This window comes from Colletotrichum navitas, assembly GCF_030913465.1.
Source record: "Colletotrichum navitas strain CBS 125086 chromosome Unknown LY79scaffold_53, whole genome shotgun sequence".
NCBI lineage: Eukaryota > Fungi > Ascomycota > Sordariomycetes > Glomerellales > Glomerellaceae > Colletotrichum > Colletotrichum navitas.
The window spans coordinates 228,038-251,973 of record NW_026850599.1 but is presented as its reverse complement, the minus strand read 5'-3'; the positions used below and the strand labels follow the sequence as shown (position 1 = coordinate 251,973).

General features: G+C 54.5%; 9 protein-coding genes across 9 annotated transcripts; 6 read left to right on the top strand and 3 right to left on the bottom strand.

The window, feature by feature from the left end:
* The first annotated feature begins 642 nt into the window (after nucleotides 1-642).
* Nucleotides 643-3,054, top strand: LY79DRAFT_661089 (mandelate racemase/muconate lactonizing enzyme domain-containing protein). The gene is made up of 4 exons (XM_060562786.1): nucleotides 643-1,171; nucleotides 1,251-1,399; nucleotides 1,460-2,427; nucleotides 2,486-3,054. The coding sequence occupies exons 1-4, from the start codon at nucleotides 1,068-1,070 to the stop codon at nucleotides 2,588-2,590; spliced, it is 1,326 nt and encodes a 441-aa protein (XP_060411683.1). The 5' UTR covers nucleotides 643-1,067; the 3' UTR covers nucleotides 2,591-3,054.
* Nucleotides 3,055-3,186: 132 nt separating this feature from the next.
* On the top strand, nucleotides 3,187-4,756 carry LY79DRAFT_561178 (short chain dehydrogenase). Its single transcript, XM_060558385.1, has one exon. The coding sequence runs from the start codon at nucleotides 3,512-3,514 to the stop codon at nucleotides 4,322-4,324; it is 813 nt and encodes a 270-aa protein (XP_060411682.1). The 5' UTR covers nucleotides 3,187-3,511; the 3' UTR covers nucleotides 4,325-4,756.
* A 3,404-nt stretch (nucleotides 4,757-8,160) lies between these two features.
* On the top strand, nucleotides 8,161-9,961 carry LY79DRAFT_300240 (HAD-superfamily subfamily IIA hydrolase). The gene is made up of 2 exons (XM_060552278.1): nucleotides 8,161-8,597; nucleotides 8,691-9,961. Exons 1-2 carry the CDS (start codon nucleotides 8,260-8,262, stop codon nucleotides 9,700-9,702), a joined length of 1,350 nt encoding a protein of 449 aa, XP_060411681.1. The 5' UTR covers nucleotides 8,161-8,259; the 3' UTR covers nucleotides 9,703-9,961.
* Nucleotides 9,962-10,740: 779 nt separating this feature from the next.
* LY79DRAFT_592097 (uncharacterized protein) lies at nucleotides 10,741-11,910 on the bottom strand (the record flags this gene model as incomplete). Its single annotated transcript, XM_060561373.1, has 2 exons — nucleotides 10,741-11,436; nucleotides 11,836-11,910. The coding sequence occupies 2 exons, from the start codon at nucleotides 11,908-11,910 to the stop codon at nucleotides 10,741-10,743; spliced, it is 771 nt and encodes a 256-aa protein (XP_060411680.1).
* A 68-nt stretch (nucleotides 11,911-11,978) lies between these two features.
* LY79DRAFT_520499 (uncharacterized protein) lies at nucleotides 11,979-12,459 on the top strand (the record flags this gene model as incomplete). Its single annotated transcript, XM_060555246.1, has 2 exons — nucleotides 11,979-12,193; nucleotides 12,294-12,459. 2 exons carry the CDS (start codon nucleotides 11,979-11,981, stop codon nucleotides 12,457-12,459), a joined length of 381 nt encoding a protein of 126 aa, XP_060411679.1.
* Nucleotides 12,460-13,120: 661 nt separating this feature from the next.
* Nucleotides 13,121-13,677, bottom strand: LY79DRAFT_671698 (the record flags this gene model as incomplete). The annotated part of the gene is made up of 4 exons (XM_060563945.1): nucleotides 13,121-13,214; nucleotides 13,282-13,312; nucleotides 13,507-13,549; nucleotides 13,642-13,677. The coding sequence occupies 4 exons, from the start codon at nucleotides 13,675-13,677 to the stop codon at nucleotides 13,121-13,123; spliced, it is 204 nt and encodes a 67-aa protein (XP_060411678.1).
* Nucleotides 13,678-14,004: 327 nt separating this feature from the next.
* LY79DRAFT_561074 (ribosomal protein L22/L17) lies at nucleotides 14,005-15,512 on the top strand. The gene is made up of 3 exons (XM_060558384.1): nucleotides 14,005-14,221; nucleotides 14,335-15,177; nucleotides 15,236-15,512. Exons 1-3 carry the CDS (start codon nucleotides 14,182-14,184, stop codon nucleotides 15,373-15,375), a joined length of 1,023 nt encoding a protein of 340 aa, XP_060411677.1. The 5' UTR covers nucleotides 14,005-14,181; the 3' UTR covers nucleotides 15,376-15,512.
* Nucleotides 15,513-16,121: 609 nt separating this feature from the next.
* Nucleotides 16,122-16,867, bottom strand: LY79DRAFT_592094 (uncharacterized protein; the record flags this gene model as incomplete). Its single annotated transcript, XM_060561372.1, has 4 exons — nucleotides 16,122-16,211; nucleotides 16,281-16,456; nucleotides 16,577-16,760; nucleotides 16,802-16,867. The coding sequence occupies 4 exons, from the start codon at nucleotides 16,865-16,867 to the stop codon at nucleotides 16,122-16,124; spliced, it is 516 nt and encodes a 171-aa protein (XP_060411676.1).
* A 4,224-nt stretch (nucleotides 16,868-21,091) lies between these two features.
* On the top strand, nucleotides 21,092-21,953 carry LY79DRAFT_561061 (uncharacterized protein). The gene is made up of 2 exons (XM_060558383.1): nucleotides 21,092-21,552; nucleotides 21,626-21,953. Exons 1-2 carry the CDS (start codon nucleotides 21,377-21,379, stop codon nucleotides 21,663-21,665), a joined length of 216 nt encoding a protein of 71 aa, XP_060411675.1. The 5' UTR covers nucleotides 21,092-21,376; the 3' UTR covers nucleotides 21,666-21,953.
* The last annotated feature ends 1,983 nt before the right edge of the window (nucleotides 21,954-23,936 follow it).

The following is a 23,936-nucleotide window of genomic DNA, read 5'->3' as shown; positions in this document are numbered from 1 at the left end:
TTGGAATCACTTGTTGAGATACGGTGATCAGAAGCGGACCATCACACTGTGCCATCTCCATGACGATGGGCTTTTCTCGGAAATCCGGGGAGGCTTGAGTCTTCGTAGGCCGTAACGGACCACATGCATCATGGCCGCGCCCCGGTGATCGGGTCCGATAACACAACTCCCGATCAACACAACAACGGCAACGGCAACACCCAAGTGCTCTGGGTCACCCCACTGTCTCCACCTCATGTGCGTGCGGGGGGGCGGACCTTCTATCCCCGTATTCGCTTGGGTGGGGTCCACCAGAAATGCGGAGTGTCGGGGATGGGGTCGGTCATGAATGGCCCGGAGGGCACTACTTTGTACCCAAGTAGATACCTGGTAGCCAGGCATTCAGCCACTTGGCAGATTCGCCAGCCAACAATCAATGCGTGGCAGGCCATGGGCTTCAGTTGTCGCTCAGCTTCGAGTTTTCCTCTTCTTCCCCGTGATGGGAAGCCCCGAGCTTGAGAATCGTGCTTGTATTGGTCCAGGGCGACGATGGTCGCCGCATCGCCTTACCTGCACGCAGCACCACACTCACTCACTACCTAGGCAGGCAGACAAGGTCAAATATCAGTGGCATTCCATCCCCGAAGCCCGGCATGTGGAAGTGGGGGGGGGGGGGGGGGAGGCTCTTCTACATGCCTTACTGGGCTTCCGAGGCTGGTCTCGGGATATTTGACACCGACCTCCAAAAGCTTCTCGTCCACCGCAAACTCGAACTAATCTGTCTCGTCAATACCCCCGCCCCCTCCCCACTAAGCCGAGAGGCTCGTTCTACCTAGGAGGTCGGCTTACCAGCTGCGTTTCCCCTGATTCGGTGCTTGTTTTACTCTCGTTGACGAGCCTCGTGTGTCTGGGAAAATCCGGGTCACGGCTTTATCTTAAAAGACACTCCCCCTTGCTTGCTCTCCATTGTCGCCCAGTGCCATTCTATCCTCATCCTTTTCCGTGGTATTATCTCCAGGACACCCGCATACACGTACAGACACACAGGCACACGCAAAGAAAACCAGACATAGACTCACACCGGGACAATGGCGTCTGTGAGATCTTTCCCCTCCATCAAGGAGATCCGGACGTTCGTCATTGGGGGCGTCGGCTCAGGCGGGGATTACCACAACGTCAAGGGCGGCCACTGGTATGTGTTACTGCCGCGCCTCTGCAGCAAGACCGCCGCAGCCACCAGGGAAGCATAAACTGACAAGCGAAATGGACAGGCTCATTGACAGCCCCATCTCCACTCCATGTTCGCGTTGGGAGCAGTACCGCAACTCGAGAACGAGCTGGGGTATCAACGTTCTCGGCTCTTTCCTTATTGAGATTGAAGCGACCGACGGCACCGTCGGCCTTGCCACTGGTTTTGGAGGCATGTTGCATGACAGACCCTCGTATCAAGGGACAACGTAGCTGACGGCGGTTCACACAGGCCCTCCAGCTTGCTGGCTCGTCCACCAACACTTCGAGCGTTTTCTCCTGGGTGCTGACCCACGCAACACGAACCTATTGTTCGAGCAGATGTACAGAGGCTCCATGTTCTACGGCCGAAAGGGTCTCCCTCTTGCCGTTATCTCCGTCATCGATCTAGCCATCTGGGACTTGCTCGGCAAGCTGAGGAATGAGCCCGTATATAAACTGATTGGGGGTGCCACCAAGGAGCGTCTCGACTTTTACTGCACCGGTCCCGAGCCTAGTGCGGCCAAGGAAATGGGCTTTTGGGGCGGCAAGGTTCCTCTCCCCTACTGCCCGGAGGAAGGCCATGTCGGTCTCAAGAAGAACGTCGAATTCCTGCGCAAGCATCGCGAGAGCGTCGGTCCCGATTTCCCCATCATGGTTGACTGCTACATGAGTCTCAACGTTCCATACACCATTGAGATTGTTAAGGCCTGCGAAGACCTGAACATCAACTGGTGGGAGGAGTGTCTGTCGCCCGACGACACGGATGGTTTTGAGCAGATCAAACGTGCACACCCGACGATCAAGTTCACAACGGGAGAGCACGAGTACTCCCGTTTTGGGTTCCGCAAGCTCATCGAGGGCCGCAATCTGGACATTATCCAGCCGGACGTCATGTGGCTCGGCGGTCTCACGGAGCTGCTCAGGGTGTCGGCGATGGCTTCTGCATACGACATCCCCGTCGTCCCGCACGCCAGTGGCCCCTACAGTTACCACTTTGTCATGTCGCAGCCCAACACGCCGTTTCAGGAGTATCTGGCCAACTCGCCCGACGGCAAGAGCGTGCTGCCCGTCTTTGGAGACCTGTTCCTTGACGAACCCATTCCCACCAAGGGCTTCCTGACGACGGCGGACCTCGACAAGCCTGGCTTTGGACTCACGATCAACCCGGCAGTGAGGTCGAAGCTCATCTCGGGCAGGTCACTGCTCAACGTCAACCCCGTAAGCGGCCTTGCTGAATCGGACGATGTATTCTGCCCAGTGCTGACAACAAGTACAGGAGAGACCGCTTAAGCCAGCGGAGGGGACGGAGACGAGTGAAACGAAAGGCCTTGTGCATGACGTGACGACAAAGGTGCAGGATCTCACGACTTCTTCGAAATAGGGAAAGCATAGGAGTTACGCCGCGACGACGATAGACCAAGGAAACGGTCGGGGGGAGGGCGCTAGCTAAACATCATCTAATCCGTCGCGGCCATGTATTGTGTAGCGCAGGTTGCTCAACAAAATCACACTAGAAAAAACCCTACTGAGTTTTCGACAACAACATGAGACACACACACACACACATAGAGAGAGAGAGAGAGAGAGAGAGATTGTGTGCGTGCACCCTGATCGCGCGGTATCCCGGAGCAGCTATAAAGATGATATTTTATCAGCAAGCACAGAAACTTGTTTGCATGCAGGCAAGTGTCTTGGACAAGAATAATAACAGTAAGGGGTAGGCGGGCTGAACTGCGAGGGTTGAGCCAGCCTGGTCAAGTGCGCATGATGCACGAGGATTTCCGGATGTTGCTTGCTGTCAAGGTACACCGGCTTGCATCGCAGTAGCAGTCGGGGGGAAGGAAGGGAGGGAGGATGAGACGATGCATGTTATTGGCACATGGAGTCAGGTGGTAGTTAGCGGGGGTGGCTCGCTGTAATTCACGCCGACGACGCGGGGGGCAAGGTGGAGGAAGACCGCACGTAGAGAGTCTAGGTCTGGATACGTATCTCGGTGCCTGCCTACCTACTTACCTAGGAAGGTAGTAGGTAGGTAGGGAGGTACCTAGCTAGGTAAGTAGGTAATAGGAAAAATATCCATCGTGACTTCTTGGCTCGGTCGTCGGGTCTCACTTGAGCCGCCCTCGCTGCACATTCACCCCCTTCCCTCCTTCCCCCGCTCCACCACCAACCGTCGATCGTTCTGCACATCGTCAACTACAAATAAGTTAAGCCGACCGCCTTCTCGGCATCCGACACTTAACTCAACCTCAACCCTTGATGCCAAACTAAGCAGCCGCGCCAACGATATCGAGTCACCGCAATGGCTCCGACGAACCTGCTCGCCGGCAAGACTGCCATTATAACAGGCGGCACAACCGGCATCGGAAAAGCCATTGCTCTCGAATACATCAAGCAGGGGGCAAACGTCGTCGTGAATCATCTAGGCCTTGAAAAGGATCAACCCCACCTCGATGCTCTGATTGCCGACGCTGCTGCCGCAAGGCAAGAAAATCCCAACGCCGGCCGTTTGGCCGACCAGATTGGCGATGTACGCGAGCCCGAGACTGCTGCCCGGCTGGTTGCCCGCGCCGTTGAGCACTCGGGCAACGATCGTCTTGATATTTGCGTCTCCAACGCCGGCATCTGCACATTTGCCGAGTTTCTCGAGCTGACACCGGACCTCTTCACCAAGACAGTCCGCACCAACCTCGATGGCGCCTTCTACGTCGTCCAGGCCGCCGCTCGCCACATGAGTCAGCAGTCACCCGCGGGCGGTAGCATCATTGGAATCTCGTCCATTTCCGCCCTCGTCGGCGGCGGTCAGCAAACCCATTACACCCCCACCAAGGCCGGCGTCCTCAGTCTGATGCAGAGCACTGCCGTGGCACTGGGCAAGTACAACATACGCTGCAATGCGTTGCTCCCCGGCACCATCAAGACGCAGCTCAACGAGGAGGACCTGGCGAATGATGCCAAGCGTGCATACACGGAAGGCCGCATTCCCCTTGGGCGTACCGGTGTGCCGTCCGACCTCGCCGGACCAGCCGTCTTCCTGGCATGCGAATACCTCAGTGGATACGTGACGGGTGCGCAGCTACTGGTCGATGGCGGTCTCTTTGTCAATCTTCAATAAGCGCCGTCACTCACCCACGAAGATAATTCATTGGCTGTACATAGTATGTATTCAAGTGCCTGGATTGAGCAGCCGGAAGTCTCCCGCCATAGGTAGCGAAAGGAGGTTACAGGTAAAGTGAGGAGTGAGGAATGAGAAATGAGGAATGAGGGATAAAGCAACACCGGAGACAAGGACTACTTAGCCATCCAACGACCCTCATCCGTCACCATCAAGGGTGAAACGCACCTCCAAGGATTGGGAATGTATGATTTATTCGTAGCAAGTGAGTGGCGTCTCACCCAATCCACTTGAGCGCCCAGATCCTGCCCAATCACGCTAGCCCATTGATGCTATCAGCCCCCCCCACCGGCCCCTCGGCTTGGTATTACAAGGCCATGCATGGGTTTTGCCCAGGGCTAGCCTTTGGGTTTATTCCTGCAACATGTCCCGTTATCGGTGGAGGGGTTCTTTTTTCTCTTCCCCCCCTTTTCTTTCTCTCAGTCTTGCCATGTCCGCTGCTGCTAGAGCGGGCGCACAGGACGAAGAGGACTGCATTGATAGTCTCTAGTCTACGGCAGCTGTGACGTGATTGGTGACAGGATAGTCTACCTACACGTACTGTACATTCATCCCTCCCTAACGGATACCCAGAGATAGAGTTCGGGGCGGAGCGGGGCTCGACAAGGGTTGAGGAGAGGGGGTATAGACACTGACCTGGACCTGGGCCGACGGTGACGGCATCGCAATGCGACCGGCGAGTAGCGCGCGCGGCGGCACCAGGACGCGACAATGATGGCGCCGGGCTGGGGCCTGTTCTTCGTTCGGTCTACTTCCTGATACGGCTCGGCAAAGCTGTCCGATGGCGTAGTTATGCAGCCATGGAGAAGCAGCAGAAGAAGAAGAAGAAGAAGAAAGAGGTAGGGAATAGAACATGCCCGCACTAATTCGTAGGCATATGCCTGTGTCTGTACGGCTAGGCACCTCGTCCACCCGAGGTACATAGATAAATATATGTAAAGGCGAGGCCGGGTTCGGATGTACACTACACTAGACCACCGTACGATGATGTACATCATCATGAAGCTCTTCTGCATCTACCAGATATAGTAACTGCATTAAACTCACCCTCACCCCCACCGTCAGAAGGCGTGGAGGGTTGGCGCACAATTCAGCGGAAACCCCCAGAGATGCAAGAAAAAAAAAAAACGGAAAGACCACAAAAGATGCACATGTGGATGGTCTGGAGTTATGTGGTCCTACGGTCTTGTTCTGTGTGTAGACTTGTGGTTCTCCCCTTCTCTGACATGGGTACGGATAAAGGCGCGTCATTCGTCGAGTCAGGAGCCAGTTGTTTGCCCTGGATCCTAATTGCCAGTGTACCCTGACCCTGATGAGATGGTTAGGTGGATGGATGAACAAGTTGCCAAGGACAGGCAGGCGACGTTTCCTCGCATTACCACATTGTTTTTTCCTCCAAGGCATCCTAAACCAGTTTACACCAAGCTCACTTAGCAGTGCGAGTTAATATGAGGTGAGACAAGCGCGGTTATGCAGGGCCAAGGTCCCTAGGATTCCCGTGGGACCGAGAATTCCCGGGCCCGGCGCCGCTGAAAAGTCCCGGGTGTTTGCGCCAAGGGGCCCTTCTTATCTAAGACGTAAACGGTGCGGATGTTCCTTCGGCCCGTCTAGCGGAGCAGCTGGGCGAGCGCCAATCGCTGCTCTCCCTCCCGGATCCCTGCGCTTTACCGCGACCGACTTCCCCCCCCTCTTTCAGGGAAACCCTTATGTTCTGACGTCACTGCGGACTCGCCGGAGGGACACCGACCCGCCCACACCAAGTGGGGGAGCGGACCCTGTTGGCAGGCAGCCATACATACTCAGCCATACACAACGGCAACGGCGCGCACGCGCGCACGCACGCATGCTCCTACACTACCTAACTGTACATGCATACATACGTACACTGACATGACAGTGTCCTTGATGCAACTTCCACCTTGTGGTGCAAAGGCATTCTCGCATTTGTGGATCGCTGTCACTGCTATCGCAACAAGCCTGCGGGCACCATCCCTGTACCTCCCTGCCTTCTAGGTAGTGTAGTGTACACCATGGACGCATCGATAAGGGATGGACTGGCAAGCAATGCCAATTTACGGAGTAAGTAAGTAGTACAGTGCAGTGTGCCGGTGGGAAGGGGAGAGAGGGAGGTAGCCAGCCAGCCAGGAGGCGCTGCTCTGATACTGACTGTCTTGGACTTGGGCAGAACGCAACACTGATTGACGGGTCATCAACAAAAGACGAAACAACGTGCGGATGTACCCTTTCTCTGTCGCGTCTTCCCCTGGCCCCAGTCGAACGTCCTGTATCCGTATCTTCTTCCTATACTACGCTATGCTAGTGCCGGACCATGGAAATAGCACTGATATGAGGAGGGATGGAGGTAGGAGGCAAGACATGTGAGATACCTAGTACCTTGCACTACTTACTGTACACGAACCCTAGCACCTCCTAGACGACGATGTGGAATCACGTCTAATCTAGTCTAGTCTAGTCTAGAGAGGACCAGAGCCTCCAAAGCCTTGAGACTTGTTTGTCTACAGGCATGCGACGAACCAAATTCAGGGTCCGACGACGTCGGGGGGTGTGACGGCAGCGTGCATACTTGGATGTTCGTCGCCTGCCAAGACCGCATGGGAAGAAAGCAGGGTCGATCGCTGCCGCATCGGTCCCTTAATCATCATCATCACCACCAACACCACCTCGGGGCATTTCACCTCTCGCTGTCCTCGCGCTCTGCCCTGTCTCGACTGCGGAACCTTTTGCAGCCGCAACGAAGGAGCCCGAATACTCCAAAGTCTCCACCATGACGGTTGGCAAAATGGAGACTCGATGGGGCCTTCTACACCATGCCCTGGCCACCCAATTGTTGGCGGCTTGCTGGTCGACTCGCTGGTTTTGCCGACGTCTATCCCGCGATGTATACTCTATACTTGTACACCCAGGTACGCACCAAATGCTCGCTGCTACACGACTTTACATTACCCTCACTACTAACTACCTTTATCTTAGGACGGCGGCGGTGAGGTGTAGACGGACAGACGGTGGATCATCGCCGATCCACTCGTGACATTACCCCCGCGTTCACGTTGCTGCTGATTCTTTCACCCTCTCCTACATACCAAACGACGTCGATGGAATCAACGTGTAGATACCAAGTACGTATGTACAACCACTGCCTACCTAATCTACCTACCTACCTACCTGTCTAGGTACCTCAGGTTGTTAGCTACGCATACGTGCCGCCGCATGTAACGTACACCCAGTACTCCGTACGGAGACACAAAGACAGGCCGCCCGTGTGGCTCTATCCTGTCCTGTAAGAAGCAGCAAATCCACCAGCAGGTAAGGTCCTTGTGTCCTGGTGGAGCGAGCGCGCTGTCTGGGATCCAAAAAAACTTCTCACCCTACTTCGCCTCCACGGTATCCACGCACCATGCACGACTCAAGAAACTCGTCCCAAAGGTGTCGCTGCACCGACCAAGGACCCGCGTTTGCCTGGTTTTTGCGGAGACGTCCGTACATATGCATGCCGGGAAGGGACTCGAAACCGCGCAGTCGAGGAAGGAAAAGAAGAGGGTCGAGGGGAGAGACGTCAGCATCAAGTCAAGATGCTCTCATATCAAGACTATATAATCCGGTATCCCCCCCTTCCTTTCTGACGGGGTTGATATCTATTCTATGCTTCAGTATCTGACTTCAGCATCCCTCCATTTTGCTGAAAAGGCAGTTCCTTCTCGAAAGATTTTGCTTTGCTTAATTACAGACCACTTATCTCTGCTTCTACGCTCCAGGCATTCTCATTAACCCCCCCTTGTTCCGTCACCTTCCTTGCCGTGTCTCTCTGTGCACAACCCAATACTCGAAGCTATTATCATCATCCACAATCGCCCAACATGGCTCCCAATCACCGGACTTCCTCCACCGGCAGTTTCATTGAGAACATCATGGCTGCCCGGAAACAGCTCGACAACATGGCCCTGAGCACACCCGACTCCTCACTCGATGGCTCCGACGGCTCCCCCGGCGGCTCTGCCGGCTCCTCCCCTCTTGGCAGCCCGGCTGGGGCTCTATCACCCGTCACCCCCACGACCGCCGTCGACGCTCCCGTGGCCGACAGCTTCGCATTTGCCTTTGATATCGACGGCGTCCTCATCAGGGGCGGCCGTGCCATCCCCGAAGCCATCGAGGCCATGAAGGTGCTCAACGGCGAGAACGAGTATGGTATTCAGATGTAAGTTCGCTTCCCCAGTCGCTGGCCCCCACCACCTGCTCCACCTACTGCCACCCGGTTGCCATCATGGTCCGTGACTAACATGAGCTTTAGTCCATACATATTCCTCACCAACGGTGGTGGCAAGACGGAAGAGGAGAGGTGCGCCGATCTGTCCAAGCAGATGCAAATCGACATCTCTCCCGCACAGTTCATCTGCGGCCACACCCCTATGAGGGAAATGGCCGAGCGCTTCAATACCGTCCTCGTCGTCGGCGGCGAGGGCGAGAAGTGCCGTCAAGTGGCCGAGGGCTACGGATTCAAGGATGTCATCACCCCTGGCGACATCATCAAGCACAACTCTGCCACGACTCCTTTCCGCAAGCTCACGCCGGAAGAGCTGAAAAACTCTCGCGAGCGTGACTTCTCCAACGTCACCATCGAGGCCATTTTCGTCTTTGCCGATTCCCGTGACTGGGCTGGCGACATCCAGATCATGCTCGACCTGGCCATGTCCAAGGGTGGCAAGCTCGGTACCGTGAGCGAAACCCTGGACGAGGGCCCGCCAATCTACTTCTCCCATAACGACATCGTCTGGTCCGCTGCTCACGACAACGTACGTCTCGGCATGGGCGCGCTTCGCCGCATGCTCGAAGTCATCTTCAAAGACGTTACCAAGAAGAAGGGCAAGCTGCACACCCATGCCTTCGGCAAGCCCCAGGTGAGCACTTTTGAGTTCGCGACAAGGCTGCTGCAGCAATGGAGACGTCAGCAGCACGGTCTCGACGCGCCACCCGACACTGTCTACTTCGTCGGCGATACGCCCGAGAGCGACATCCGTGGCACAAACCTCTACAATGAGCAAGCCGAAAACGAGTGGCACAGCATCCTCGTCAAGACTGGCGTCTACCAGGACGGCACCGAGCCTGCCTACAAGCCCAAGGCCACCGTCCCCACAGTCTTGGACGCTGTTCGCTACGGTATCCAACGTGAGATCCGAAAGCGTGTCGTTTCTTCCCTCCGGAAGGATGTTCTTGGAGAAGCAGACTGCCTGCGCGCCATGCAGGAGAGGGGCAGTGCTGTTCTAACACCGCTTGAGGAGCGCAGCCAGCCGATTCTAGGCTAAGCTTTGAACCATGAAGGACTGCTGCATTTAGATATCAGGAAACGAGCGAGTTTATTGGGATCCTGTTTTTTCTTCTTCCTTTCTTCATTCTTGTTTTTTTCGCCTCCCAGGGCTTCAGAGGTTGATTTGGATTGGGCTTGGCTTGTTATCAAAGGAGTTAAATTGTGATACCACAGGCGTTAACAACGAAGATCACGACTAGAGTCAAAAGGTAAACTACATATTATTGTCAGCACACCTTAAATCGATACACGGGCGCAATTAGACGCCAAGGTTCCCCTTTTTTAAAACTTACAACCTTTTCCTGGCTTCCCTCGATGTGTGCATGTGTGGTACCCCAATCTGCCAACGTTATTTAATCACTGGCCATCGTGTGCGGTGCTTTGGAGTTATGAATGGGAGACGTTTGGGCAACCAGGTATTTGTTGGTTTTGCGCCGTAGCCGTACGCCGTAAGCGTCAACGGTGCCTGGAGCGTGTCTGATCAACCACTGGCTCACACTCACAGGTGGCTCTACATGCTCACACGACGGACTGGATACCCAAGTCGAAGTGAACACGCTGCTGCCCCCTTGGGCCGGCCGATGCCGAGCTTGTGGAATACCGTCATTTCACGCTCAGGCGCTGCGCCGTCCTCCTGCAGGTGTTGGCTGTGTCCCGGATGGCTTCATGTTAGTGCAACATCACCTCCCCGATATCCCCTCATTTCACCGCATATAACCGGCTCGGGCAAACCCCCCTGCCGTAGATATCTGGCGCAATCCTCGGGAATGTTGAGTTCTTGTTATTGTTGTTGCTCTCCTTGTACTTCCCTAAAGGCTTATTCCATTGGCTGCAGATGTCCTCGTGGTGCAAGCTGATCTCCATGTGGATAAAGGTAGACTCGTGGGTTGGGATGGGGGCGAGCTGAGGCAGGAGGATCTTGACACCTGCTATGTACACTCCCCTCCATCCCCGTACCCACCAGCTTCTTCTCTTCGGTCTTGGAATCCTGACGTTTCTTCTCTTCATTCCCATCCTACTCTGCACGCTCTACCCATCAGTTGGCTACATCGGTTAAGTCGATTGATGTTGCAGTAACCGAATCACCGGGCTCTGTGAAGGTGAAACTTCCCCACTGCGAAGAGGCAGTCCATGGTGCAGCATCGACGGCTTCCTGGCGCCTCTGACGATCTGCCATGGCCTCCTTTGCGCTACAGCCAAGTGAAAACCCGGGTACGGTGTCTCGGTCGATTCTGAGCCAGCCCTTCCAGGCACCCGTCACGTCACCGGCACCGACGGCACCGATAACTATAGTCCCCCACCACTCGCGGCTGCTGCTGGCGTGATCGCCGTAGAGCATCCAGTTCTCGGCTGCCGCGACGAGTTCCCGAGCCTGGTCTGGACCCATGCCGGCGCTGCTGACGCCATGTTGTTCAGGAATGCTGAGGCGGGCCGGTCGGTGTACGTAGACGTGACGGATATTATCTGGACCACAGATAAGGCGTGTTGCATCGAAGCGGTGCTCTGTGTCGAGTACCAGCACTGTCTTGTTGTGAGGCTGCGAGACGAGCGTAGAGATGAGTGAGTAGATGAGCGGGAGGTGACGGCCAGTGACGGCTAGCGGTGCTGACTTCGTTGCACGGAAGTTGCGGTTGACGAGGGCGCCCAGGCCAGGGATGGGATACTTCTTTGGGTGTTTTGCCTTGCTAGACGATGCGTCAGGACTGAGTGCTGTGCGGAATGCGTTCAGGATCTAGAAAGGTTTCAAGTCAGTGATTTATAAATGCGACTTTATTATTATCATCACTATCATTATCATTTCTTCCTTTTTTTTTGTATTTAAATTTTTATTCCTTAAATGATGTAATGCGATGAGGGCGAGGAAGCAGAAAAACAACTAAGAAAGGAAAAAATCTGGTGATGGTGATGATAGTGACAACGACACACCGCTGGTGAGGGAAAGGGCGAAATGGCGAAAGGACGTCGCGAGCATTTCACCGTGGTTTGGTCCGCGGGCCCAACCTTGACAAAAACATCACCCCATCATCGTTGTTGTACAGAGCACTCGATCGACGACGCAGCCTGTCTCGACCCCACGACATCCGCCTTAAGATTGGGGGTGAAAACATTGAGTGAACCGTAATTCGCGTACCTCTTCTAGATTTGCCTCTTCGACATCGCCCAGCAGCCTTGCGCCAGCCCGAGCTGTTGCCGAAGGCATTTCCATTGTTGCAAAAACCCGTATCGCGCGCTGCTGCCACCGCTGCCACCGCTGCCGTTGCCAACGTCGCCAAAATGTCACCGCCGTGCAAAGTGTTCCCCGTCTCAGAGCTGGAGCTGCGCGTCCAAGCCGATGTCAAAGGCAAGAAGCGCAAGCTTCCGAGGGGCACCAATGTCGATTTGACCAAGTGTGCTTTGAAGGAGATGACGCAGTTTCGGTGCTACGTCGACGACTCAAAGTCCCGAGACAGCCCAGTGCGATGTTGGCCGATACACCGGCTCTTCCGGCAGTAGGTTTCTTTGACTTCCCCTTCTCTTCCGCCGATGATGCTGTTCTTTAATGCTCCGAGTTGCTGACGGAGGTTGGGCTTTCCCTTGTCTTTGAAAAAGATGTCAAGACAAAAAGGGCACGTTCACAGTTGAAACGACAGCATGGGAGGGTTCGATCCACAGCACCCAACGGAGCTCCCCAACGACGGGCAGCACCAAAACCGAACAAGGACACAACAACGAACCGGTGTACCATCAATGGTCACAAGCATGGGAGGATGAATGAGCATTGCACTGAGTTGCCGAGATGATACTGTCTAAAGGCATCATTAATGTCCTAAACCACTTTCATACGGGATACGGCCTCGAGGGTGGCGCTATCGTGCGCTCTACTTAGTCTCTTCAATCTATATTTTGCGCAAGACCATGGCCTTGTTAGCCACAGCATCGATGCATCATGCGTGATGGCGTATTAGGAAGCCCACTGCCTACTATTCGAAGCTATCGCGGCAGCCCATGTCATTGCATGCTCCAACTCGGCCAATGCGGGCAGCACATGAGACGACCCAGAACAACAGTTCTCACATTGCTTTCAGTTGCCTTCTCTCGACACGAATCACCTGGCCGTCCGTCCGCCTGCTGCCATACGTGACCCGGCAATGCAGGTTTCTCTCTTTGGCAGCCGATAACACAATGACAGCAAGGACAACGCCACAGCACGCCCACGTAGGGTAGGGTAGATGCCGCACGGCAGCTGTGCACATAAGAAAACTTCCAACTCGATTTGCTGGTGTCTATGGTACAATCGGGATTGGTCGACCAGCTGATGAAGCCCATATCTTGTCTAAGATCGCAGATGCCCTCTCGCTCCCGTCGCCCAATCTAACAGATCGCTCTTACTCACTCCGCTGCCTCATTCATCATGCCCTGTCAGTTGTCCTTGTCGTTTATGCCTTCTGACCACGGGCCTCGGCCTTCTGCTGCTCGAGCTTGGCGTAGTAGCTATCGCGGGCGTTTGTGCGCGGCATGTGGTAACCGTACCTGTCATGCAGTTTAGTGTTGGGGTCCTTTCCAAGGTTAATAGGGCTCTGCAATGGTGGTCGCGTACCAGTAGACGTTGGCCATGGCGAAGCCGAGACCTGCGATATGGTTAGTTGGGTGGTTCTTAGACCGTAAGGCAACCAGGGCGGAGGCTTGAAACTGCGCTGCGGCGCACGCAGGTCGGTCCGGAAGTCAAGACAGAGATCAACTCCCGATTGCATGCCTTCTCTTCCCCGGTCTGCAGCCGATCACTCCAAAGTCTTTCATCCGTCCACTGCATAGTGAGGCTTACCGAGAGCAATGCCAAGGTCGAGAACAAGGTTGCGTCGCAGCATCTATCATCCGTCGTTAGTCAACAGTTTGTCTTCTCTTCCTCCAGCGACCGGCATGGGCGTGACACCGGGCTCAATTGATGCGGGAAACGTACACCCGTGATGGGCTTAACAGCGGTAGTGCCGGCCATTGTGATGAATAGTGTTGTGAGAGTTGTGCGAATCGATTGGGCCGAGATTTCGTGTACCAGAGGGTGAATTGATGATGATGCTCAATTGTTCGGGTAGCTTGAGTGGTCTGATGAAATCGCGCGATGGGGCCATCACGTGATATTAAATTATCTCCTACAGTTCTGCCTTTTGGCTGTCGGTCCTCGACTTTTGGTTCCTGACCTTCCCGGCTGCCGGCATGTACTATTAGCTAAGCACCCATCTCTGTGATTGAATCTGCTCCGTTCTGGTTGGCTGGCTGGCTGGCTGGCTTGAGCGAGGCCTTCTGTGGCTGACTGTGTCCTAGTGAATGTGGCTGAGGCATTTCCGGCTCAGGAAAAACCACGGCTGATAGCCGACACAGACCACACTCCAGGCGTGACGCGGAGCGTGTGAGTGGAATCTTTCGATCTGATGGCATTTTTCTCCGTCAAGGGTGCAAAGTGAAGCTCGCTGGTAGTCACCCAGCACAACCAGTCACAGCCATGAGCCTCAACTTCCCCACGAGGAGGTTAGCCTCGTCTGGTACGTTTTTGCTTAGAGTTACATGAACCTTTAGGATTGCCCCCAGTGTCTTTCTGTGGCAACCTAGTTCATGTTTGGCTATTCCCCTTCAGGCTGACCAGCAGTTCTTACAGCTCCCTCGACCCTCCAATCCATCGCTCGACCGGTCCCTCGATCTTTCATCTTGCCTCTCCATTCTGCTACCCAATTTAGAAACAAATGGAGCTTTGGCGGTCTATTTGGAAACCGTCGGGGTGGCCGTGGCAGCACCGATGATTCTATGACGGGAGGGGAGAACCTCGATGACCCCAAAGTCCGTCAGCGCTTTGCCCAGCAACAACAGCCCCAGATGTCTAGCTCCATTTTCGAAGAGGAGGTCGATGATGCCGTTTCCAAGGGAAAGATGGGCTCCAAGGCCAACATGGGGCAGGCTTCTCTGAAGACACCGGAGACCACCGCCTGGCGACTCGACCCCGATCCGCGAAGCCGTCTGCGCTGGGAGAGAAAGAAGGTTATCCAGATGGTCCGTCGGAACGGCCGTGTCAGCCGTTCAGAGCGCATTGCGCAAACTGAGAAGGAGTTGGCGCACAAGAGTCCCTTTTTGGAGACTAGTGTCAAGAAGCTCGTGCATCTGGCGCGCCAGATTCAGGGCAAGACGCTCGAGGAGGCAGTTTTGCAGATGTCGTACTCCAAGAAGAAGATGGCGGCGGAGGTCAAGTACCAGCTGGAGGAGGCAAGGGATCTCGCTGTTGTTACGCGTGGTATGGGTATCGGTCCGGGCAAGGCCAAGAGACAGGGCGGAGATGCGGATACAAAGCCCATCAAGATCCAGACCAAGGATGGCAAGACGTTGACCGTCGAAGACCCAACGAGGCTATATGTTGCCCAGGCCTGGGTTGGCAGAGGGCCCTGGAGATCAAAGCAGCTCGACTACAAGGGCAGAGGTAGATTCGGCATCATGCAGTCACCCTCCACCAGTGCGTCCTCAATCACTAATAACCCACTGCGTTTCTTTTTATGCTAACGATGTTCCAGGCATTTCGGTCGTGCTGAAGGAGGAGAAGACGAGAATACGGGAGTACAAGGAGAAGCTTGCCAAGCAGGCGCGGAGGAAGCCCTGGGTTCACTTGCCTGACCGGCCCGTGACGGCTCAGAGACCTTACTACTCGTGGTAGCCAAACTACCTAGCGAAAAACAACATTGGGACGGCGATGCGTTGATCAAGGTGCTGGGAGAAACCCATACTGTATCAGTCAGAAATATGTAAGAATATGTACAATGAAACCCGCCATAGAACATGATCCATTACGCCATATTCGCCATCTTTGGTACTTATCTCAGCAATCGAGCGCGTTTCCGCAGCGAAGCCCGCCCCTCCCATGGTATAATGCCCCGCTGTTTAATTATCCCCTTTCCCAGTTCATCGCCACAAGACGCGAACATTCGTCTAGTCATAATTCGTAACAGGCATCACCCTGACACGCTGCGTACATGCCCCAAAGCCGAGGCCATGTTCGGGTTGCTGTTTAGAGTGGCCTGTGGAAGGACTCCGAGCCATGTGTCTGAACGACAAGTACCACAGACCGGGTGCCCAATACGCCTTGAAGCGAAACGGCATGCCTCGATAGGAAATCTTCATATCACTCGTCTCGGCGACTGGCGTGGCACCATATCTTCGTACCTTTTCGACCTTGCATCCAGTTCTGAATGATTCCTCTCCTTTATGCCAACGATGCCTCCTGTGTAATCTCTTCCGGAACCCGGCATTGGGCCAGATATCTGCATCGAGCGCAACTGGGTTTTCGGTCGCCTGATAAGAAGCCATAAGGCCACGCCTACAGCGATGGTGCCGACGCCTGCACCCACTCCAATTCCAACCATGGCTGGCGTAGAAAGGCTCAAGGCTTCGCTGGTCTGATTCTCAGCCCCAGCGTCCGGGGCCGAAGCAGATTGTGACGGCCGAGCCCCAGCGGAAGTTGGCGTAGATGACGTGGTTATCGAGGATTGCGGCCTAACGGACGCGGACTGGCACACTCGTCAGTTCTCATAATCTTGGACCAAGCCATGGCCATTTACTTACCAAAGTTGTGGGGGTAATAGTTGGGAGTTGAGTCGCCTGTGCAACCTCGGTTATGGGTTTCCTGGTTGCTTCCAAAGGGGCTGAACTGTGGGGAGCAGACGCAATCAGAGTCCTAGCTTCACTGGCCTGAGCTGGTGCAGTAGTGCTTGCTGGCGGTGGTGGCTGGGCCTTTGGGGCTGTTGATTGCTGTGTAGCAGGTGTGGAGGGCGGCGGGGTCGAAGCGGGAGGAGCTCTGGTGGCAGCTAGTATGATAAGTCAGTGAGGCTTTCACTAGATCTGCGAATGGAATTACATACTTGCGCATAGCCCGGCGATGTAGTCATTGGCCTTGGTAGACTCATCCGCCGTACATGACTGCGCGACGCAATCTCGAACACCGAAGATGAAGTCTTGTTGCTTACAAAGACAAGTATTGTCCCCCGATGCACAGCCGAAGCCTTTGGCAATGACGTTGTTGACGCATGCAACCTGACAAAGATTCTTGTGTTAGCCAGTATCTCAAGTGCAATGCTCAAAGGCACGCCTAGTTTTCTCTCAATCGAGGCCTCATTTGATGCATTGTGGACTCCAAAGACCTTCTTGAGCATTTACTAGGACTATGAGCAAACAAGAACTGGACTTACACCACAAGGCGACAAGGAATCCAACTGCGCGCAAACACCCCCAAGAAAAGCTGCCATAACAGCGCCCTGGGCCAAGATATGGCACCGCATGATGATAGTTGGGGGGGCGAGAGGCTCTACAGAAGCGAGACGGTACCAGTCAAGTAGGGCGCCTTAGTCGAAGAAAGGTTTTGGCGTTACCGGTTCCGAATCTGAAGATACTCGTGATGTGTAGGACCGGACCTGTCACAACGTCATACGGTAGGTCATGGTCTGACCTGTAGCCGAAGTTTCGATATTAGGCCTCGGCTGGAATTGGCGCTGAGGCAAAAAGGCGTCGATGCGCGACAGCCTGGGCGAAAATGCCGCTCAGTCCGAAGAGTCCAGAAGGAGAAATAAGCAAGGTAGATGCCTGGGTGGTTGAAAAGATGAGAGAGGCGAACGAGGCCACAAGAAGGCTCGGTACGTCGAGTTCGGGAAGGAGGATAGTGGGAGGTAGTCTGCGACAAGACCAACCAAGGTGCAAGCAAACGGACCCAGCGAGTCGAGTCCGAAGCAGGGCGAGTCGGTTCGAGTCAAGATGAGAGCTAGAAGAGACGAAACAAGTCGTCGGCAAAGACAAGCAAGAATGCAGAATCAACGGTCAAGGTGTGTGCGGGAGGGATGAAGTAGACAAGGCACGCGCCCGGCGGGGTAGAAGGGAAAGTAAAGAATGAGACGAAGAGAAAAAACAGGGCGGTCGTTGGAAGAAAGAAGGAAAGAAGCCGACAGAAAAGACTCGAGTAATGGGAAGGGAGAGAGCGCCGGGGGGAGGGGGGGGGCAGAAGAGGGTGATATCTCGGATCTAGAGTGGCAGGAGGGATATTGCCGTATTAAGATAGGTATAGCAACAAGAAGCCAGTCCACTTACAGGAAGGGTCGAGGCTCAATAGGAACAGGGTTAGGCCGGGAAGGAGGGGAGATCAGACGGGAGGGACGTGGACTACCTACCTATTGGGGAGGGGGACACCCAAGCGGACGGGAAGGAAGGTAGTTTGCCAGACCTCTTGTGCTGACGACTTACACGCAATTGGCAGGCAGGCAGGCAGGTGGGTGGGTAGGAGCGGTACACATTTCCCCTTGGCGGAAAAAAGGGGGCCGGCCTCCTTGTGGTCAGAGCGAGAGTGAGAGCACAAGGCACCGATGACAGCCTGGGGTATCCCTTTCTGCTTGGATTTTACTGTCGTGGACCTCGTCGGAGTCATGCTCAACCAGCACTGTCGCGTCAAATAGAGGCGAGGCAGTGCTCCAGAGAGTCCTCATGTCGAAGACGAAGGATGGTGACAAAGTGTCAGGCCATGGCTGGCCATGTCGGAGATGATAAGGTGCAAAGTGAGAGAAGCAAGCGAGGGAGGTTGTCAGTTTGGGAAGGGAGAGGATGTTGCTATCCGTTCGGACAAGACACCAACCGTCCCACAGTCCCTTGCCTACCTATCTAGGTAGTATGTACTTGTCGAAAAGAGGGAGGGGTGGGAAAGAACGTACTCGAGGGTCCGAGGTGCAGCTGATGCACCGTACCAACCAAGCAAAGGTCCGTACACGTTCGTGTGTGTGTGTGTGTCTGTTCTTGTGCCTCATGCCCGGCAGCCCAGTCCGACGATGCAAGCAAGGTCAGGTCCGTCCCCCCCATGCCGGGCGCGCATCACATCCTGCAATATAGAGAAGAGGTATTTTAATTTGACTAGTTAGTTATCTATTTTACATTTGGGTTCGTTCAATCTTCAATTCCTTCGGTTTCGAGGTGCGGCATCTGCAGGTTAGAGGAGCCGGGGCGGAGTAAGCAAGCCACCGGGACTCTACACAATGTCTTGGCTCGGCAGCCAGATAATACCAGGTGTGGTAACTTGTAAGTCACATTCGGATGCAACACCCCAACTTAGTCTAGATCCGATCTGAGGGAGGCTACCGCGTGGACAGCCACAGCGAGCCCACTTGGTCAGGGATGACGTTCAATCGCGTTCAATCAAGGGGGGGACGTCCGGTGTTCTAAGAGCGTACGATAATAAGTTTTGGACGGAATGGGCCAGTCGATAATTGCCATCCCATGTCCAGAAAGCTCCTCTAATGTTCGGCTCCTCTGCAACGGGGTAAATGCCAACCAAGTATCTTGCCCACGTATTGGCTAGCTGGGCCGTTGTCGTCGTATTTTTATCTTATTTTACTCTACCTTTTAGCGCCTGTCCCGGCCTATGGGAGCACACGAAGCTGCTCTTGATTCTTGAACAATGTCCGTATAGCAAGCAGTGCAAAAGTTTGTCGAGTGTGGCTCCCTCCCCTTCCGCCCGTCTCTGACCTGGTCCTTGTCGAGTTATCGGCCCCCGTCTTCGTCTGATGCCAAAGACCCTGCTAGTCGTCCCCCTCCTGTTAGCCAGGGGGTTGGACAGGAGCCATCCGTAGTCGCGACACGGGGCGCAGTCAAAGCCCAGCATGGCGGATGAGGCAACGTTCCCTGCTTGACGTCAAGCCAGGCCAGGGGCAGCCGAGCGGTCGGTCCACAAGATTTACAGCGCCTCCCTCCTTCCCCCACCTTCAGCGTAGACTGTGGAGTCGTTAGCGGCAGCGGCGGCGGCGACGGCGACGGCGATAGCGACAGCTGTAGCGCGAGGGACAGCGATAGGCAGCGTGGTAGCCCCTGTAGGTATCTCAGTACGCATACAAGGCAATCCCCCAGCTGCCTCTGTCGGTGTCGGCCGACGACAACCAACGGAACCGAGCATGATCTGCGCTAGGAAACCCGTGAATCTTGCCGCCGCAAGCCACTGCACATCCCTCGTTTCGTCTGCCGAGAGTTCCCCCCAAAAGGGGGGTCGGGGGGGGGGGGGGGGGGGGGGGGAGAGAGAGAGAGAGAGAGGGAAAGTAAGCGTATGTGCATCTGCACCGGCGGGTGTCTCAAAAAAAAAAAACCACACCAAAAAACTCCCACTCTCGTTTACAATCAGGATATCGGATACTCGGCCTACCTAAGATGCATCACACGATGGTTATGTTGTGAACAAATGTGGTCAGAATCCGAAGCCGCTCTCTAAAAAGGAAGCCTGGAAGCTCCCAACCTGCATGGATGACGAATGCCGGTGCGGCATCCATCCCACCTCCCCTAATAGACGTGAAGTATGAACACACACACACTCACACTACCTAGGTAGGTTGTACTAGGTATGCCTGTCTGAAAAAAAAGCAGAAGAGAGAGAGAAAAAAAAAAGAAAAGAAAAGAGGTGTTCGCGTATTAAACTGCATTGCATTGCTGCTCGTTCGTCCCCCGAACTCCAACCATTTCATCTTTGCTCGCTGCGAAGTTTGTCTACAGATAGGTAGGTACGATCGTGGTTGATCACACTACCTAGGTAATTACGAGATGTGTAAATATGTACAGCAAATGCAAAAAGCATTTCGTCCCCGTTCTCCTTCTCTTGGCCCCTTCCCCCTCCTGTTTCAGCATATACCCTCCCCCCACCTACCCACCCACGACGGCCTGGACATTCCCCGGTGGTTCCCTTACCATCATTCCCTCCACCCGCTAGGTATTTCCAGCAATCACCATCACCTCTACCCAGCTTTACGTTGTCCTTTTTTACCTCCTGCCGAGTGTCCGGCCTAATTGACGCTGTTAGCGACGTTGTGAGCCATGCCGGTCGAGCGACAAGGCAACATTAAGCACACCTCTCATTGACAAGGTGACTCTCGCTGTGCCCGATTACGTTGACTTGGTGAAGCAATGGTGAGGGCGAAGAAGCAATAACGCCGCAATTGCCATCGACCGTCTCGTCGTGACACGGCCCTGTTGAGGCAAGCTTTTCCTTACACAGAATATGCGTCGGCAGGTATTGTCCTCAGTCGCCTGCTGCTCTGCCTGCCTACTTGGGCTTGCTTCTCCGGACCCCCTTCATCTCAGCCCAGTATCTACTATTTATTAGCATTCCACAACGGTAGAGGGCCTCGTTTATCGCTGAATTATGCGACCCGATGATCTTGTGTCCACTTCAAGGACTCACCAATGTGGGCGGCGGTCGAGGCAAGCCGGTAGGAGACGCAAACCAGCCATGTTTGCAGGCTGTTCGAATCGGTTCGGTCATCATCGCGGATAAAAACTGTACTACAGTCTACTGCGTACCTACATTAAGGCTGGGCGCTGTGACAGACAAGCAGGCGTCCCCTGCGCATGATGCTGCCAGGAAGCGCTGTAACACCAGACCAGGGCCGATGAGCAAGACTTTTTTTTAATCCATTTATTCCTATTGGCTTATGTAATCTGGCTTTCAGCCGTTTCAACGATCGCCTATTTCGGGACCTTGTACCGTTGCGCTGGGATACCCCATTCTTGTCTCAAGTTGGATGGCTGAGCTGGCGCGTCAATATATCCCGTCATGCTGCTGTGGACGTATCTCGGCTCTGTCCCTGATGGCAACACGCTGTCGATTAAGCCTCTAGGGTGGGAAACTGTAGGCCTTGTCGTCGGCCATGACTAATGAGCGAAGAAGAATAGCCTGGAGAGCGATTGCTGGATGCTGGACTGTATTCATCGCCAACGCAACAAGCGGATACTCATTCGCGGGGCTCAAGGCGTCGAATCGCGGTGGTTTCGGCCAAGCCAACGATAGTTATCTCATCTGCCTTCAGGCCTACCAGGACGAGGACTACACTACGTAAGCTGTTCGGTGGTGACGGACGACGCCTCTTGGCGTATAAATAGAAGGCATGCGCACGCACTCTACTTGGCCGTCGGTTGTTATCGGTTTCGAGCCGATGAACTGCCTCAATCGGGTCTCGGCCATGGGGTGACAGACCCGGGACGGAGCAGCGGGAAAAGGTAGTGGGCACTATTAAGTGAGATCGCATCGCGACCGGGCTCGCCGATCCGGACTAAGGGCGCCGGGGCTGGAAAGAAAAGCTGTCGCGTGCTTCCAGGCTTCATGTGACTATGGGTCGGAGCCAGTTCCGGTACCGAAAGCCTTGGGCACAGCAGGAGTGTGGGAAAATGCTGCTTTTACGCAATTTTCCTCCTTTCCGGGGGTTGATTTGCCATGAGGATCATTACATAAGGTAGGTCGTCGAATTCCACTGACAACCGACGCGCCCGACTTTCGAAGCGGGCGGTGGGTGGCGGTGTTGGCGGCGGGGCGGTACAGTGTTTGCCAACTGTATTTGATCAAAGAGGGGTGATTCGGCAGTACCTATCTAAGCCAATGACCTCATTCCCACAGGGAGGCTAGTCGTTGGAGATTCCTCGGAATTACCAATAATAGCCAGGCAGTCGACCGTCGCCGTACCGTGTTCACGGCACACCGGCACGACCGCGCGGTGCCAAGCCCGGCTTCACCAAATGACCAGATGGATGTCTCGCCCAATGTTGGCCACGACTAAGCAACCAAGATAAATTGTACTAGAGATTCCTAGTGGCTGAACTCCATCTTATATCTCACGGCGACGAGGGCCGGGACGCTGTGGTAGCCGTCTGATGGCGGACGGCGGAGGAGAGACGGCTAAAAGATGCGCGTATACTATATTTTATCCAATGTCAGTCTGGGCTCGCCGAGTTAAGCGAGCATTCAGCCAGATGCCTCAAATAATGTTAGCCTGGCGATTAGAAAATAAGGTGCAAACTTTGGGCTTGGCTCCTTATGTAAGCTTCTACACATACTAAGGCGTCTGTTACGTTACGGTACCTACGATGTAGGTACGCAGTATGATTTTGACTGGAGAAACATGCCGGGATCCACACAGTGCGCGTAAAGGTACTCCGCAGCCACGGACCGTGCCGATCATACAGTGTGCAGAGTGCAGAGTGCCACCTCAGATCCCCACAGTCCATCTCGCATGTTTTTTCGGGGAAGGAAGGACACAAGAACCCTACCGACTACGCAGTAAGGTGCTCCGTCTTGGCCTCACAGGAGATTCCAATGCCTTCAATGTCCTCTTGTCCAGTCATTGTCGGTCAGAAATATCCCAGAAAAGCGCCCGGTAATCTGAAGATACAATGCTGGCTCGGATATCACGCATGGCGCATCCCGAAGTAATGCGGTCTCTTTTCAGCAATCTACAGGCTCCCGGACAGGGGAAAAAAAAAGTGCCCACGCCAGTCGAGTCCCTACCTCTCTCTGTATGTACCTACCTAGGTAGGCAGACTTGAATTTGAGCTGCTGCTGCGCCGCGCGTTCAAGACCATAACAATCCAGCGGCGAGAGGGGTTATATAAACAAGAACGGTGATGGAAGGGGATAAGAAGGAAAGGAAAAACAAGAGAGAAATAATGAGAATAAGAGCCCGAGGATTGATACCAGCCAGCCAGCTAGTAGCGTTGCTGCTATAATCTGATGTCGCCTAAACCTACCTGCCTAGGTACTCACATACCTGAGGTACCTCTTTGGAACTGCAAGACAGAGGCACGCACGAGCTGCAGCCTTTGCCTTTCCTGTCCTTTTCTTCCTCCTCGCTCTTATCTTGATCTTTCCCCAGCCTGGCCACTATGCACCCGCCCTGAACAGCAGCAATTGATGCTCCCTGGGTTTACGTACGCTGTGCATACTTACCTAGGTAGTGTACGTACGTGTATTAAAGGTATCCTCCCCCGGGCAGGCAAGGTATCCGTGCTTAATTCGCTCATTGACCGGTCACTGTGTGCCTGCTGCTTTGGTTTGGTGCTTGTGCTGTGTTTTTGGCTACCTCCGCCTATCTACACCTTCTCGGCGCAATCCAGCCCCGTCCGTCGACCGCTTTTATTTTTATTTAGTTTTCCAGTACAACGTTCCTTCCCTCCCCTTCCAGACAATACGTGACAAGAAAGAGCAGAACGGCATTTCGCCTCGCGGCGCCTGACTTAACCTCTGCAACGCCTTGTTGTCGCAAAATCCTCATCTTCGCAACTGCAGTTGCTCAAAACCTACCTGCCCAGCACCGACCGCTTCGGCTATTGCCTCGCTGAACCGTTGCATCGACATCAGCCTGTCGCCGTCGCTATCACCGGTTCCACCAGCTTCCGGAGCTCCATTCTGTGTCCTACACCTAGGTACCTACTGCTCTC